Source organism: Jatropha curcas, chromosome 1, assembly GCF_041381405.1.
Source record: "Jatropha curcas cultivar XTBG-Jc1 chromosome 1, XTBG_Jcur_1.0, whole genome shotgun sequence".
Lineage (NCBI taxonomy): Eukaryota > Viridiplantae > Streptophyta > Magnoliopsida > Malpighiales > Euphorbiaceae > Jatropha > Jatropha curcas.
Window position 1 is genome coordinate 462,382 of NC_143151.1, and position 15,028 is coordinate 477,409.

The window sequence follows — 15,028 nt, forward strand, 5'->3', positions numbered from 1 at the left end:
TAACGTAGTAATTTTATGTTTTAAATTTTAAATTTGTAAGTATAATCCATTTGAATACAATTTATACCTATTGAAAATAGATATTGTTTAATATTATTATTTTAATTATTATTTGATAAAGATTATTATTCCCACCAAACTCCTCCACCAAGTTTGTTATTTCAATTTTTTTTTTATTTTAAAATGAAAATTGTATCAAAAATGTCAATATTCGACGAAAGAAAAAAAAAAAAAAAGGATAGTTGGAATTTCGTGAATAAGTTAGTCATTGCCGACTTTAACGGCACATCAAACGAAACAAATTCCTTATTAAGACAAAAAAGAAAGAAAAAACTGATTGCTTATTTTTGGGTCCACCTTTCAAAAATATTACCGTTGTGATAATAAAAGTTTTTGGTAACGGAAATCTAATTCCATCACCTTGTCTCACGTCCCATTACACTTTTTTTTTTTTTTTTTTTGAGGGTACCCATTACACTAATTTTATTTCCATATGATTATGCAATTTAATTTCTGCTGCTTTGTCTTTTTTTTTTTTATACTTTTATAAAATATTTAGATTCATATCTATTTTAATGGTCCATAAACTTAATTAATATCTACTCGATTTTAAAGACAAAAGGGCTAGTCTGTAATTACCGCCTCTTTATAGTACTTAAACTTTTTATAATGTATAATACACTGTGTTATTGAATTGCTAGAAGACTAGCCTGGTGTAATGTTATCGATATTGATAAGTTTATGTATTATATGATAAATTATTCAAAAAGTTTAGAATAACACACATTGTTTATACCAAGTTTGAAGGTGAATTCAGCGTTGATCTATTATTTTACCATAAACTTTTCAAATTATAATTTCATCCTAAATTGATTTTTTAACCGCTTTGAACAATTAAAAAATTTTAAAAATTAATATTTAAAAACATATAATATTTCAATATATTTTGAATATATTAAATTTTTTTACATCTTAAATCGATTTGGGTGCACGAGGAGTCTATCGACTATAATTAGTGTTTGAATATATTAAATTTTTATAAAATTAACTTTGCCCATAAAAAGAATAGAATCCTATTGCAAAATTCCTATTACATCCTTATTGTGAAGCAATCAAATCAAACATAAGCTACAAAAATCTAGTTGGTAAGCTCAAATAATTAAAATATTCATTAAATATTATTTCTTCCATACATGAATATAAATCTTTTAACACAGTGAATAAAATAATTAATTTTCTTAGAATCACGTGATTTAATTAAATTATTATTTATATCACATTATTAATAATTTAATAATTGAAAAAATTTTATTAATCACTCCTTAATATTCTCAATTAATTTTAGACCGAAGGAGGTATTATCAGTTTATGCTAAAGTGCTAATTCCTGGAGTATGTTTCTCTTTATGCTTCATGCGGTATGTGTATTCACTGTAAAACCAAGTTAGCATGCGCTTCCGCTTCTTCCTTAAGCCAAGTCCAAAGCAAAATCTCTTCTGTTACTTCTCCACAACCTCCATTTCATCAGCTCCTCTAATCTCCCCGGCGCTACTCAAACAATGCAAATGCCTTCTCCAAGCAAATCTCATTCACCAACAAGCCTTAATCCAAGGCCTATTCACCCACTTCTCCATCAATCTCATCTCCACTTACTTGGCCCTCAATGCTCCCTCCTATTCGCTTTCGCTCCTTCAACGTCTTACCGCTTCTTCCTCAGCCGTCTACTGGTGGAACGCTCTCATCCGCCGTGCCGTCCGCCTTGGTTTTCTACATCAGTCCCTCTCTCTTTTCCGTAGAATGCTAAGGCTTGGATGGTCACCTGATCAATATACTTACCCTTTTGTTTTCAAGGCCTGTGGCGAGCTTCCTTCCTTTCGCCATGGCAGTTCTGTTCATGCTGTTGTTTGGTCTAATGGGTTTGAATCCAACGTTTTTGTTTGTAATGCAGTGGTTACTATGTATGGTAGGTGTGGCGCATTGGATCATGCGCGCCAAATGTTTGATGAAATGTATAAAAGTGAGATATTTGATTTGGTTTCCTGGAATTCAATGGTTGCTGCTTATGTGCAAAGTGGGGATACGAAGAGTGCACTTGGTTTGTTTCAAAAAATGTGGGAAATGGTTGATGTTGATATCCAGCTAGATGCTGTTAGTCTGGTCAATGTGCTGCCTGCTTTTGCTTCTATGGGTTCTTGGTGGTTTGGCAAGCAGGTGCATGGTTTTGCCGTAAGGAGTGGGTTATTTGAAGATGTGTTTGTGGGCAATTCATTGGTGGATATGTATGCAAAGTGTGGAATGATGCATGAAGCTTCCAAGGTTTTTGAGCGGATGCAGAAGAAGGATGTAGTTTCTTGGAACGCAATGGTTACTGGATATTCTCATATTGGTATGTTTGAGAATGCTCTAACTTTGTTTGAGCAGATGAGGGAGGAGAACATTGAGTTGGATGTTGTTTCTTGGAGTACGGTCATTGCAGGATATGCACAGAAAGGACTTGGGTATGAAGCATTGAATGTGTTTAGGCAAATGCAGTCTTGTCACTCGAAGCCAAATGAGGTTACCCTTGTGTCGCTTCTTTCTGGTTGCGCATCGGTTGGAGCATTGATTCATGGGAAGGAGACACATTGTTATACCATAAAATGCATTTTGAACTATGACAGGTGTGATCAGGATGAACTTTTGGTGATTAATGCCATAATTGACATGTACACAAAGTGCAAAAGTATAAGTGTGGCTCGTGCCATTTTTGATTCTGTTGCCCCAAAGGATAGGAATGTAGTGACTTGGACTGCTATGATTGGTGGATATGCCCAACATGGAGAAGCCAATGATTCCTTAGAACTCTTCTCCCAAATGTTAAAACAAGATAGATCAGTGAAGCCAAATGCTTTTACCATATCTTGTTCCTTGATGGCATGTGCTCGTTTGGCTGCATTAAGATCTGGTAGAGAAATACATGCCTATGTATTGCGAAATCAATATGATTCTGATGTACTTTATGTTGCCAATTGCCTAATAGATACGTATTCTAAATCTGGAGATATTGATGTTGCTAGAGTTGTGTTTGATAACATGAAGCATAAAAATGCTGTTTCTTGGACATCCCTAATAACAGGTTATGGCATGCATGGTCAAGGTGAAGAAGCAGTCAAGGTTTTCGAGGAGATGAGGAAAGAAGGCCTTCTTCCTGATGGAATAACATTCCTTGTCATGCTCTATGCTTGCAGCCATTCAGGAATGGTTGATGAAGGGATTAAATACTTCAGTTGCATGAGCAAGGAGTATGGAGTTATTCCTGGAGAGGAACACTATGCTTGTATGGTTGATCTATTGGGTCGTGCTGGACGCTTAGACAAAGCAATGAAGCTCATTGAGGGAATGCCTATGAAACCGGGGCAGGTAGTATGGGTAGCACTGCTTAGTGGTTGTAGGAAACATGAAAATGTGAAACTCGGGGAATTTGCGGCGAATAAATTGTTGGAGTTAGAATCAGAGAATGATGGGTCATATACATTGCTATCGAATATATATGCCAATGCCAGGCGTTGGAAAGATGTGACCCGGATAAGATCTTTGATGAAACATACAGGAATTAAGAAGAGACCTGGTTGCAGTTGGGTACAAGGGAAGAAAGGAACTGCAACATTCTTTGTTGGCGACAGGACTCATCCACAATCAGAACGAATGTATGCAATCCTCACAGAATTAATTCAACGAATTAAAGTTCTTGGATATGTTCCGGAGACGAGTTTTGCACTCCATGATGTGGATGATGAAGAGAAAGGTGATCTTCTTTTTGACCATAGTGAGAAGTTGGCTCTTGCCTATGGCATTTTAACATCAGCTCCAGGTGAACCTATCCGAATCACCAAGAATTTACGTGTTTGTGGTGATTGCCATACTGCCATTAGTTACATATCTATGATCATTCAACATGAAATTATATTAAGAGACTCCAGCCGCTTCCACCATTTCAAGAATGGATCCTGCTCCTGCAGGAACTATTGGTGATGCTGGAATGTTTGGATGTACAGTTGATTTCTCTTTCCTTCCTTTTCAGCAATGCAAAAGGGACAAGTATCCTTTTAACTAAATTTTCAAATCCACCATATGCTCAATTTTATTAATTGATAAAATGCACTTTCACCTATTGTATTAACCTCATCCTTTGGCCTCATTGCCTATTAGCAAGGGAAGACAATGCCCTTATATATGTCAAATCCTTCTCGCTTGAGAGAGGCTTTTCATGAGCTTCGACCGAATTGAATGAGAACCTGTTAGAGTACTGGATAGAGAATATATAGACCACTGTATATATATATATATATAGGGTTGCTTTGAGAATTCAATGGAAGTGTACGGATTCTTTTGCAGTTGGACTTATTTTATTTTCTTTCTGATTCACAGATGATTAACTTGAATCCTTTTTTTTTTTTTTTTTTTAATTATCACAAACCTTTCAAATTTTAAATATTCTATAACCAGGGGTAAATATATTTTACAAAGCATTGCCAAAATTTTGATACAATTCATATTCAGGTCCTCTTTCTGCTTAAAGAAGATCCTGTTTTTAGTAGTCTAGTTTTGTGAAATTCCTAACCTCAAACCTCGATAAATATCTATTGAAAAGAATATAACTTTGGTTTAAAACACACAATTTACCTGATAGAAAGAATTCAATTCAAAACATTAGTCTTATAACAAATCAAATTTCAGGGTATTTCTGAATCCCCAATAACGTTGTATTGTAATTACAGCAATTATAACAAGAATTTTATTCTAATATGATATACAGGTTAATTTAACAGCATAGGCCAGGTAAAAAAAAAAAAAAAAATTATTTCACATGGTATTATTGTATCTATATTGATGGTCAACTTACTCGGTGTGATTTGTGTACATATAAAATCAACAATTCTGCATCCATTATAAAGTCTGCTTTTAAGAATTCACCATTCACTTGCTGCTTATTTTCCATTTTAAGTACTTCTCCACACTGTCTAGCCCACATAGTTCCTTCACTATAGGCATGGTGGCAGGGACCTCCAAGTCGAATGTTGAACGGAGACCATCTTGGCAACCCCATAACTGAAGCTGTTTCCGGGCATCCTTAATAGCAGCTCTTGTTGCACAGTGAACTGATGCAGCTAGGAGCAATGGTGGCTCACCAGAGGCTGCAAAAAGCATATTTGATTCAACAACTTCATGAAACTACGCAGAACCTCCAACAAGAATTATACAGAAGCTTTTAAAAGCACAGGATTATATTTGTAGAGTAACTATAACTAGTACTGGAATTTGGGGTCAGATGTAATTGATTGACAGATGTTCAGCTTTCAGCAGTAACTTGTATCATTTTAAGCTTCAGTTTTAGTTCTTTTGTAGCGTGTAATAATTTATAATATCATAAATTTTCTTCATTGTGTTTTATCACATAAAATTTTAAAGATGTTCAAGAAAATTGCTTTTTTATTATTTCTTTTCCTGCCTTCTCTCAGAGTGGAAGAATTAAAGATTCTGCTCAGTAGGCTATACTTATGTTGCGAAAGAATAACTTTACAGCACAGTCATCAACTCATGGAACAGGAAAATCTCAGTTTCAGGCAGACATCACCCTTTCTTACTTGCTCATCCCGTTATTTATAGCAACAGTGATTCTTAATCTTATCTCTAACCAAGCTCAATAGTAGGTGTGCTACTACGCAGCATAAATTGGATAGCATAATCAATTTGGCAGCAAAGACAATATGTCTCAATTTTAATCAATTTTTTATCCTTGCTTTCTATAAACAATTAGTCCTCATTCTTCTGCTCCAACTAATCAGATAATTAATTTACCATTTGAATATTCATACTTCACATCCCTCCAAGAGACTTCAACAGAACATTGACCACTTGATTTATGATATATAAACAGTATACCTTTTGAGGAGAGAACACGCTTTTGGTGATGTCCACTGTTAAGAATTTCCACATTGAATTGTCTTGCAATGGTGTCTATTGTAGGGATCTTGTATGTCCATGTACCTTCCTCAATCACTAGTCCATCTGAGTTTGTAGTGTATTCTTCAAGCATGAAAAACCCAATTCCCTGGACAAAAGCTCCTTCAATCTGCAAAAACCAATTCCAACTCAATTAAAGAAGACCGTGAATATTGACCACCTACAATCTCTCTACTTATAAAGCTTCCAGGTAAGCAATAGATAGCATAATCTCTGTCCTTTAACTTGGTTATATATGTAGGAATGTAGCTAACCTGTCCCAGATCCACGGCAGGGTTAAGACTTTGTCCACAGTCATATATAATATCTGATCTCAAAATTGTTGTGTGTCCTGTAAGAAGGTCCACCTCCACCTGCATCACCAAAGCTTCATATTAAGCACTTAATACTTTTGACAACTGTTCAGTAGCTATCCACATCATGAGAATACAAAGCTTGATGTAAGCTTTAACATGCAGTGCAATGCCATTCAACTCTCAGCTTATATTGAGAAACAACACTACTTTGGTTTCAAGAAAAAAAAAGTAAAAAGAAAAAAAAAGGTAGAAGAAAGAAAGGTGTTGTAAAACAAACTTGCCTCACTCACTGCAGCACCATAATTCAAGTATTTCATGGAAGTAGAGTCAGGAACAAAAAAAGAACTCGCTGACAAGTGCACTGCTTCTTGATAGGCCTGCATGTTTTGTTGACTATAGCAGTTAGGTGGCAAAAATCTTCCATTTCTATAAAGAAGATCAAATTTGATAAAGAGTCTGCAGTTTGCAGAAACCATTCTTCTTGCAGAAGGCCCCACACAAAGAGAATAAGTAATTTAAAATCTAAAAATACCAGTGAAGGAAAGATAAAGTTGAGCGACCAAGTAGAAAAATAGAAAAAATAAAAAAGCACCATGGTTTTGATGATTTCTTCTAGTCATCCAAGACTTAAGTTCTAAAAGGGGCTAAGAGGAACCAAGGCAATGTTCAGAAAATGCAAATAGGTACCTGGCGAATAAGCGTCTCCCATCTTATAGAACCCATTTGCACCTGCAACCTATCTTTTAGAGGAGTTAGTCTGTCAACCAAAACTTTACAGCACATTCTAACTGCTTCACAGCTGGACTCAGATGTAGTGCTCCCAGAGGTAAACCCACCTTGAATTAAACTCAAAGTATCAGACTGTACAACTCGTACTTTATCAAAGAGGTCTCCTGCTCCGGCACATTTGATTGAACCAAGAGCAAATGCAACCATCTGTTTTACTTTTGTCCAGAGCCCCTGGCCCAGCTCTATTCCCCCAACTTCAACAGCAACAGATCCATCACTTAAAATGCTTACTTTTCCTGGAGTTGGCCTCAGCATCACTTCATGCACAATAGGTATTCGAGAAACACCTCTTTTCCTCCACAAATTACAGCTGTTAAACTCTTTTACCATTTCAGTCCTTTGGAAAAAGCTAGAAGTTGTCGCTACCTTATCCCAAATTGAAATTAAAGTGTACTCCAAAGGTTCTCCAGCTCCAATATCATAGAATAACTTTAAGCTATCATAAGCGTGGAGATTTATGGCTCTCACGGAATCTGCATCCATGGAGAGAGATGATGCTACATGTTCAATTACAGCTTCCGCAATATATGATCCTTGCACCTCTCCAGGGCCCCGCATTGCTGATCTACTTGGAAGGTTTGTTTTGCATACTTTTATATCAAAAGATAAAGCACCCCAGTCATACTTTTTCAATGCGCCCATAATATTATGTGGCACCACTGGACTTATATCTGGTGCTATGCCAGCATCAACCAATATATCAAGCTGTAAGGCTGTAATTTTCCCATTAGATTTGAATCCCACATTATAAGTTATTTTCATGGGATGCCTTCCTCCGGCCATTATCATATCGGTCTTGCGACTGAGATACATCCTGACAGGGCGCTGTAACTTGAATGCTGCAAGTGCACAAGCTGTTGCAACCTAAGAAGTGCATCCCATTGTAAGAACTTGAACCAACAGTTAAGAGATCGATGGAACTAGTAAATCCCCAATTAAATAATGCAGAGAGGAGGCATCAATATTAATAGAAACATCAATGATATGGAGACAGAGTAATTAACGGTATTAAAAATGATGCTTTTCAGAAGATATGTATAACATTGAATCATCCATTCTGCATATAATGCCTCATATTTGATTAGGCATTTTTCCCGACCATATGATACGTAAAAGCAAAGAGATCAAATTTGATGCTTGTTTCTTCTGGGAGGAGGTTACCATAATAACCAAGTTTACATTCCATAAATAAAAAAATTATTTTCCCTTTTCTTTTTTCCTTTTTGCTTCATTTTCTTTTACAGATGGGGAAAGGAACAAAAAGGCCTTTGCATGATTAGATATACAAGTTCCCACCATGGAATTTAATCTTGATTCTCAAATGCTGCTAAAAGATTCAAACTCGGTTACCCTATATTTTTTTCCCCTAAAAAAGCCATAACAATGTGAGAACATTATTGAAATATAGCAGAATCCTGTGTTTGCCGACACCAATATGCACATGATACAAGATTAGAAGTCTACAAAAAATTTGCTCCCTGAGAAAGATAGAAGTTTATGCAACAGTGGAGCCAATGTTTATGCCCATTTTAACTGAAAGCACAGGCGTCAACAATGTATTTTCTTTAATCACCAGTTTAGCCCCATGATAGCATTTATTTAGATTTATAACCTTTGCAGACCCTAAACCTAATGAAATGGATCACCAGGACTAAGTGAAACAGCAGCTTACTTAAATGAGATCTGCTTGACAAGTAGGCTAATAGATTTGTGTGTACATAGACACATATTAATAGAATCATATACAGTTTCGGTTCAAGACTAAGAGCAACCATGGTCTTTTATCATGCATGTCAACTTTAAAGTTAGCTGAAACAATCTGAAAACAGCTAAACTATTGTCTCTAGAGCAATCATTTGATCTATCAAAGAAAACTCAAAATCAACTGTGTAGAATTATAAATATTTAACCTAAGATGGTAGATTTGGTTTGTACTAATAAACAAAAAGATTGTGGTCAATTCCCACAGTTAGATATACTTATATAGATGTTTTGTGAGGGATATTTTCAATCAATGCAATTCCACTATTGTGAATTTCATCTAAAGTGATTATATGTCTCTTTCTAATAGAGAAGTAATTAGAATACATAACTACAGAGTTTGTAAAAGAAAGATGCTCACAGGCATGGCTTTTATGGCCTTTCCGCCAAAGCCTCCTCCAACCCTTCTTGCAATTACTCGCACATTATGTTCAGGAACCCCAAGACATCTTGCAATCACAGCATGTCCATACTCAGGGCATTGAATTGAACTGTAAACCATTATGCATTTGTCTTCATCAGGGATGGCAAGAGCAGTTTGATTCTCCATATAGAAATAATATTGGGACCCAAGTTTTATCTGAATGTCATAATTCAGCAGAAAGTTGGTTGTGAGTAGCTAGCACAAATCCTAAAGTTGAAAGATGATTCTCAAAAGATAAACAAGTCTAATTTTAAGGCTTGTACTTCTACTTCAAAAGGAGGCATATTTTTATTTCCTTTTTGGAGGGAAATACTCTATCAGTCCACAAATATAAGTCTTTTAACGTTTTTGCACGGTAATTAAGAAAACAATTAATTCCCCTAAATTATAAGAAAAAGTTTATCAATTTGACTAAATCACCTTTTATCTCACATCATTAATTATTAATGTGTTTAATATATACAAGTGTAAAATTGAAAAAAATTCATTAATTACTCCTTAATATTCTCAGAATACAACTTATACTTGTGGACAAAAAAACTACTCTAAAACTACTTATATTTGTGGACAGAAGGAGTAAGAAAAAAGAGGGTTGAGAAAGTGAAGAATACCTCAGCAGAGAGTATCTTGTGATCAGCTTCAGCCATTCCTTTTGATATATTGCCAACTTGTTTGGGGTAGACAAAAGGAGGGACTTCAAAAAGGCTACATCTTTCAACAGCCTCTTCTACAGTTAAAATGGGAGGTTCTAGATTTTCCAGGTCATAATCAACCACTGCAACATTTGATGCTATATCTGCATGTTTTTGTGTATCTGAAAGCTATGAAAATTATTTGGTCAGCTAAATCACGCAAAATAGCTGCCACGACTTAATCAAATGCATATTTACGTGCTTTCAAAAATAAACCATCTCAAAGGATGAAATTAATAATTTACAACCCGAAGTTGAGGTAGATTTTGACAAACATGAATGATGGAGAAAGAAAGTACCACAAGAGCAAGACGTTGTCCAGAAGATCGAGTAAACTCATCAGCAAACAAAGGTTCAGTACCAAATATGGTCTTAGAACCTATATTCTCCCCATTATTTGGTATGTCTTTGAAAGAAATAAGTGTATTGACTCCATCAGGAAGCAATTTAGGATTGAATTCTATACTCTTTACCCTTGCAAAAGGCTTTTTGCTATAGATGAAGGCTCCATATAGACAATTTTTAGGAGAGGGAATGTCATCCACAAAAACAGCCTCACCTGCATAATTTGTTAGATAAGTAAGATAGTCGTCTGCTTATTGGCAGCTCTCAGCTATGAGTCAAAGAAGCAATTTCAAAGCAATGTAGATCAAACCAGCACAAAATCATGGCAAGAGAAACAGACTGGTGCCAGTCATCAACGTGACAAAGTGGACAGCTGGGGATTTGGGAATAATTCTATTCATTCATCTCATTATTTACTTTTTGGGAAAGGGCCAACAAAATGAAAATTATCATGAAATACAAAGTTTGCTTGCATCTAAAGGAGAAAATGAAATCATAATATCATGATTAAATGACACGGATCATTAAACTTAAAGGTTCTTTTATATTTGATCACAGCACAAGATGTGATGCAAATGAGTTACAGAGGTTTTTTCTTCTTTTTTTTTTTTTTTCTTTTTTTTCACTTGATCACGTTTGAGATTTTCCAGCAACAATCTACCGGAAATGCTAAATGGACAGCCCCCTCACTTATATAATTGGCAAATACGTGGGGCTCATGCACGATAAAAAATACACTTTGCGACTTGAAGTCAATTTAAATGGGTGAGCTGACTCCTATCAAAAAAAAAAAAAAAAAAGGGTGAGCTGGCAGTTCATGTCAGCTACTTTGGTGAGCACTTTGTTGGAGAATATCAAATGCGATAAAAAAAAAAAAAAAAAAAAAAAGAGTTTAGTGAATCAATTGATATTTTGTGATCAAATTAGAAACAAGCACAAAATTTAGTAACCTCCAATCTCATTCATCTGATACATCAAGAACATAAACCTCAATATGATCAGTTAAAATCCCAGTCGGACATGCTACCAGAAACAGTATAGTGCATAGGAGAGATAACTGTTAATTTTACGAAGCAACCCTTGACTGCAATATAATGTACAAATGATCATGTAATATATGATGATAAAATGTATACAAACCAGAAGATTGAAGAGCAGCTCCTGATTTTGTAACTGGCTTACCAATAGGATGGTATTGTTTATTTATTTGAATCACCTGCTTTGATGATGATATCAAAGGAGGGAAGTTTGTGGGGTCCAGGGTATCATAATTATGTTTCAATTTTACATCCTTGGATATTGAAGTTGTAAAATATTCGCCCAACCAATCATTTCGAAGAGTTTCTGTTAAGGGGCTAAGAAACTTAAAAAGAAAACCAACAGCCAAGCTTGACCTATAAGCAGGATTTCTAGTCCCATCTTCAGGTACCACTGCTTTAACTAATTTAACAGCTCCATATATAACATCGACGGTCAACAATTTTCCAGTTAAAAATTCCTCAACTTTCCTTGCTCTAATTGAATGTTTGGTTCCAAGAGCACCAAAAGCCAACTGACAGTTTCTTAGCACAATTCCCCCAGATAAATTTGAGTAGGAAACTTCAGCCAAGAAAGCAGCATTCAGATAGGACAGAGCATTTCCGAGGGGCCGCAGTGCAGCTCGAAAGGTTTCAAATAATAATTTGCTATCTCTTTCAGGAGTTGTGGTCTTGATTGATTCATAATTTGGGATTTTAACAGTCAAGAGTACATTTTTGGGATCCAAAGGAGGCCTTTCCAAAAACTCCTCCAAGGTAAGCTTTTCATGCATGGCACCAGCTGTTAAATTAACAAATGAACCAGCTGCAAGAAGTATCGTAGCAATATCTGAAGGAAAACATTTCCTTTGTGCCATCACCAGATTTCCCCCAATACTGCCGGTATTTCTTACAGATTTGGTAGCAATTTTCTCCATGTGGGCTGCTACGTTTTTGAACACCATGTTACTTTCTGAGAGAAATCCATCCTTCCTTTCTTCCCTCAGAGCTTCAATAGCTTTAGAAATGGTCACTGCAGCCCCAATTTCAATCCCAGACTCATCCCTCCTAATAATTGAAAGCTCAGGAATATACCTGACATCAATGTATTTATCATAGCGTTCTATTTCCTTATAGTAACCAATACCTGTATTACCAACCACTAGCTTCATTCGGACTCCATTGTTGGCATCACTTGTTTTTAGTAAGCTCTGAAGTTCCTCAAAGCTAGAAGGTTGGTACCAAGAAAATCTTTTAGACTCCAAATGTAAGGAAGACTTGACTTCCCTCATTAAAAATTCAGGGAAAGTACAAATCTGATTATTACGATCATAGAAAGGTAATGTGTTTACCTTTTCTTCTTGAGTCTCCTCCTTCTTCCAAAATGAGTTAAATCCCAAATCCTCTATATCAACGTCAGCTGCAAAACTTTTGCATGCATCAGCAATTGGTCGATATCCGGTACAACGACAAAGATTTCCTGCAATGGCTTTTTCAGCTTCAGTGGCGGTCAGTTTGGAGAATCCTGGAGGGGGTTCTGGTCGATCAGTCTTTTCAGCATTAAGAAGTGCTCCAAAGAGTGAAACGCACATTCCAGGAGTACAAAAGCCACATTGGGAAGCATGGAATCCAGTAAACCTTTCATGAATTGAGTGGAATCCATCTTTGCTATTCCCCAGGCCTTCAGTAGTGGTAATTGAACATCCATTTATACTGCAAAGAAGTGTCAGACACGAGCTTACTGTAAAATCCTCAACTTGGTCAAGCACTGGATCATACTTTGAGACCAAAACAATACAAGCACCACAACCACCTACAATCATGAATCCGAACATATTCTGAGAAACAACTTTAGTCCACATGAAATGCACAAAAAAGGAAAAGACCGAGAAAATTGCTAAAAATAGCTTTTTAAGTATCACGACAAAAGAAAACTTTAAGGCTAAAGATAGATGAACAACAGCCTAAGAAACTGCAATGAATTTTTAACCAATTAGAAACCTTTCCTTTCATTTCCAAAATAATTATCGTAAAGCTTTTATCTCAGCAGGCTAAAAAAATATATTCAATTTTCAAGATTTTATTGCACTATGAGCTGAGAATTCCAGGGGAAAAAAAAAGGTTCCATTCATCCCTTTGTTTTCTCAGAAAAGAAACATAAACACTATTCTGCAAGCAATCACCCCATTATTAAGACAAAAATGAACAGAAAATAAGCAATCTAAATTTCAACTAGTATCCAAACAACCCATTATCCTCAGCAGAGAAAGAGTCAACGCATTTCCAGAATCTTCTCGACAATATTTATATCTCCCACCAAAGTATATCAACATTCCATAAAGAATCAATTCATCAAACACTAAAAGTACATCACACGAAATTAGTAATTACAGCAAACACAGGCAAAAGTCAGTCAAGAACTACTCAAGAAAAAAAAAAGTTTAAAAAAAAACTGAAGTTGCTCACTAACCAATCCAAGTAAAAGCAACCCAGTTCAATATCCAATTAGTTTTCCTCAATGAAATAATTCCAACTTCAAAGTTTCTAAAAATACACATTATATCTTAGATATAGAACAAGAAAGATAGTACCTTCACCACAACTGAGCTTGACACTCTTGAAAGAAGTATCGGAACGCAAGAATTCAAGCAGAGTAGTAGAAGGGTCAATACTTGATAGCTCAAACCTCTGTCCATTAACAGCAAAAACCAGATTCTTGCTTCCTGTTGCTGCTGTTCTATCTTCTTCCATTTCAATGAGCGATGAGTCACGAAGAAACCGATGATATATGATAACGATAGCCACATTCCGTTTAAAGTTGAAAGCAATGGATAAACCGCACAAAGACAAAATTATGTCGCAATCGAAGGAATATTTAATTTTTCTTTAGAATCTTTTTATAGTAACAATAAATAATAATATCGTCATGAACTGGTTTAAGGGAATCTGTTGTGGACATTTATTGATGATGAACGAAAGAGACAAAAGAAGTGAAAACACCGTTTTCTAATTTCAGCAGGAGTATGACTCGCGATGAGCATGCTCTTGCCTGGTTTGATTTGGTTCCCAAATAATTGAATTCTAAATGAAAAAACCGATAATTGCCCAACTTTTCTTTTTTTTGTTAAGCACACGGACCGACTAATCTAAATTAGCATCTAATAGGCTTGCAAATGAGAAAAAGTGCACCCTCCCGAGTATTTAAAAGACTCCAGACTCAGAATTCGAATTCGAAATCCATAATATATTCTTTTCCTCCCATGTCACGCCTCAAAAGTAAAATTGCACAACTTTGGTATGAAATAACTTTTGTTATAGCGGAGCAAAATGCTTAAAATGTCCTCAATAGATTCAATGTGGCGAATTTTTCCTGCAATATACATGGAAGACATTTTAGATATTTTTTCCAAAAACAAATTATAGAATTTTGAGGATTAAAAGTGAAGAAAGGGTAAAAGTCTAACAACATAAATTAAGAAAAAAAAAAAAGAAAAAGAAAAGCAAAAAGAGATAAAAGGTCAAATCTTGTTAAATTGAGATTATAGTTATAATATATAAAGAAATACAATCTAATTAGGAAATTATTTCCTTCTTGTATAAAAAAAATGTAACAAGTATATCCAATATTAGGCCCAAAGCCCATATAATGTCCATCACTCTTAAAGTTTGATCAATATTCAAATTGGAATAAATACATCAATTT

At 35.4% G+C, this 15,028-nt stretch overlaps 2 protein-coding genes across 3 annotated transcripts; one reads left to right on the forward strand and one right to left on the reverse strand.

Moving 5' to 3' along the window:
- Positions 1-1,364: 1,364 nt before the first annotated feature.
- Positions 1,365-4,420, forward strand: LOC105629346 (Tetratricopeptide repeat (TPR)-like superfamily protein). Its single transcript, XM_012210923.4, has one exon. The coding sequence runs from the start codon at positions 1,449-1,451 to the stop codon at positions 4,008-4,010; it is 2,562 nt and encodes an 853-aa protein (XP_012066313.1). The 5' UTR covers positions 1,365-1,448; the 3' UTR covers positions 4,011-4,420.
- A 254-nt stretch (positions 4,421-4,674) lies between these two features.
- On the reverse strand, positions 4,675-14,652 carry LOC105629345 (indole-3-acetaldehyde oxidase). Of its 2 annotated transcripts, none has more exons than XM_012210920.4 (10): positions 13,917-14,652; positions 11,450-13,138; positions 10,264-10,523; positions 9,884-10,093; positions 9,210-9,428; positions 6,986-7,951; positions 6,580-6,675; positions 6,257-6,355; positions 5,922-6,111; positions 4,675-5,173 (listed from the first exon to the last, which is right to left on the reverse strand). In XM_012210920.4, the coding sequence occupies exons 1-10, from the start codon at positions 14,074-14,076 to the stop codon at positions 4,956-4,958; spliced, it is 4,107 nt and encodes a 1,368-aa protein (XP_012066310.1). In that variant the 5' UTR covers positions 14,077-14,652; the 3' UTR covers positions 4,675-4,955. The 2 variants fall into 2 exon arrangements, with proteins under 2 accessions (XP_012066310.1, XP_089582946.1); XM_089726820.1 differs by lacking the exon at positions 13,917-14,652 and having other exon boundaries at positions 11,450-12,552; positions 12,678-12,816.
- Positions 14,653-15,028: the final 376 nt, after the last annotated feature.